This window comes from Cebus imitator, unplaced genomic scaffold (genome assembly GCF_001604975.1).
Source record: "Cebus imitator isolate Cc_AM_T3 unplaced genomic scaffold, Cebus_imitator-1.0 Scaffold334, whole genome shotgun sequence".
Lineage (NCBI taxonomy): Eukaryota > Metazoa > Chordata > Mammalia > Primates > Cebidae > Cebus > Cebus imitator.
Genome location: NW_016107649.1, coordinates 2251368 through 2254026, shown reverse-complemented (window position 1 = coordinate 2254026; position 2659 = coordinate 2251368). Strand labels below are relative to the sequence as shown.

General features: G+C 39.8%; 1 protein-coding gene across 1 annotated transcript in view; it reads right to left on the bottom strand.

Annotated features, from left to right (window-relative positions):
- The window catches only part of LOC108286993 (CD2 associated protein), a 149978-nt gene extending 148185 nt beyond the window's left edge, over positions 1-1793 (bottom strand). The window contains exon 1 of the mRNA XM_017505165.2: positions 1506-1793. Coding sequence (XP_017360654.1) covers positions 1506-1581 — 76 coding nt within the window. The 5' untranslated portion in view covers positions 1582-1793. The remainder of the gene's footprint in view (positions 1-1505) is intronic.
- Between the last annotated feature and the right edge of the window lie 866 nt (positions 1794-2659).

Below are 2659 nucleotides of genomic sequence, written 5' to 3'. Positions count from 1 at the left end.
AGTAGAGACGGGGTTTCACCATGTTGACCAGGATGGTCTCGATCTCTTGACCTCGTGATCCACCCGCCTCGGCCTCCCAAAGTGCTGGGATTACAGGCTTGAGCCACCGCGCCCGGCCAACCTACAAAGTTCTTAATTAAAACTGCCTGAAACACAAATACCAAATAAATATTCACTAAATGTTAACATCTATCACAATATGCTGCAATTTCCCCACTAAGAATTAACTAACTGGCTTTTTGTCCACCATTTTTGAGTGCTTCTGTTTATGCTGATAGACAAAGACCTCAAGAAATATTTGCTGAATTTAAACCAAAATATTTACTGACAAAATAGAATTATAATTATTATGGCAAAATATAAATAGTGTGAGATATGACTAATTAAAAAGAACTAAAAATGTCATAATGTGGGAAAGCTATTCAACAGTCCTCTGGAACGGTTTTCAGATGCCACACCGCACTGAAAATGAAGATTATAGACCCTTTTCCCAGAACAATTCCTTTTTTTTTTTTTTTAAATAGAGACAGAGTTTCACTATGTTGACCAGGCTGGTCTCAAACTCCTGGGCTCCAGGGATCCTCCCTGCTGGACCTCCCAAAGTGCTGGGATTACAGGAGTGAGACACTGAGCCCAGTATCCCAGAACAACTCTATCACAAAGGTCCACACAAAATTTTACATGTTTAAAACTAATGGGACTGGCCAGGCACAGTGGCTCATGCCTGTAATCCCAGCACTGAGAAGCCAAAGGCAGGCAGATCTCTCGAGGTCAGAGACCAACATGGTAAAACCTTATCTCTACTAAAAATACAAAAATTAGCTGGGCGCGGTGACGGACACCTACAATCCCAGCTACTTGGGAGGCTGAGGTGGGAGAATCATTTGAACCCAGGAAGCAGAGATTGCTGCTTAAAGTATGATTGAATCAGACTTACTGGACACACAGCAGGCTCCCAATTTTCTGCTAGTCAGTGCAAGTGTTACATTTTTTTAGATACAATAAAATAAGTGACATAGCCGGGCACGGTGGCTCACGCCTGTAATCCCAGCACTTTGGGAGGCCGAGGAGGGTGGATCACGAGGTCAAGAAATCGAGACCATCCTGATCAACATGGTGAAACCCCGTCTCTACTAAAAATACAAAAAATCAGCTGGGCATGGTGGCACATGCCCATAATCCCAGCTACTCAGGAGGCTGAGGCAGGAGAATTGCCTGAACCCAGGAGGCGGAGGTTGCAGTGAGCCGAGATCATGCCATTGCACTCCAGCCTGGGCAACGAGAGCGAAACTCCGTCTCAAAAAATAAATAAATAAAATAAAATAAGTGACATAGTCTCCAGCATCAATGAGCTCAGGCCAAGTAAGGTCATTTACACACTAAGAATAGCAAAGAAGCTTTTATTTAGGTTTTAAACTATGAAGTTCTAAGCATAAGTTCAACTGCATTTTGTAGTATATAATCTATATAAGAATTTAGAATAATTTTGTGAGAAAAATGGTTACCTTGAGATTTGAAATACAGCCTTTTATTTCCATTTAACACTTCATTCTGAAAATTTAACAAATTTATTTTCATCATTAAAAAAATTTCTTTGATCTGCTTCCTAGAATACGTTTGATAAGAATGGCCAAATTAGTAGGTAAGTTAAAATGAATTCTTCCTCTTATATGGTTGCACACAAATGCCCCACACACATACCAAAACAGTGAGGCAAAATACTCATCAGACTGCAACCTGCTACAGCACAGCAGGAATTTTAATTAAAGTTTAATACAAAACTTGGATCTTAGGAGGACATACTTCCAAATAAACCAAAAGTTGGTTTCTAACACAAAGAATGAGAAAACCCGACAATGGTATACACATTTGAAAGGCCAACTTTAAATGTCTCTTAAAAACACTCAAACCAAGACTATGCAGTTTCAATTTTACAAATACAGTATATGAACTTCCACACTTACAATCCAAAAAATTTTGGTACTTGACTATTACAATAATCATGATAAATACTCCAGGAATGTCACTTTTAAAAGTGAGTCTAAATGTTAGGTAAATTTCCAGCCTCTTCAGTACCAGAACACTAACAGGACAGTAAGAAGGATAAGACAGCTTTAATATTTCCGGTAAAAGTACACATCTCAAAGATCAGCTTGAGAAGGCTTGCTTCATTATGAAGACTCTTTGCCAGGAGTGGAGGAAAAAACATCTTGGCTACTGCCAGTACCCAGTATATCATCACTGGTCAAACTAATGAGAGATGAATAAATTTTATTTCCTTCCAGTGCTGGAATCTATATTTTAATATTCCATATGCTTCTCCTATTACATTTAACACTTCCAACACTGACCCCTATACTACTCTCGTTTGTTTTGCTAATGGATTCACATATTAACTTTCGCTGTTATTATGTTGTCATATTCCTATCACATCATAAGCCATCCCAATACATTCATGACGTTAATCAAGAACTGGAAGGAGGGAAAGGCAGGAGCATTTATGTCATTTATGTCTCCAGGGGTTGTGAGAAGTTTAAAAAAAGGCCGGGCGCAGTGGCTCAAGCCTGTAATCCCAGCACTTTGGGAGGCCGAGGCAGGTGGATCACGAGGTCAAGAGATCGAGACCATCCTGGTCAACATGGTGAAACCCTGTCTCTAC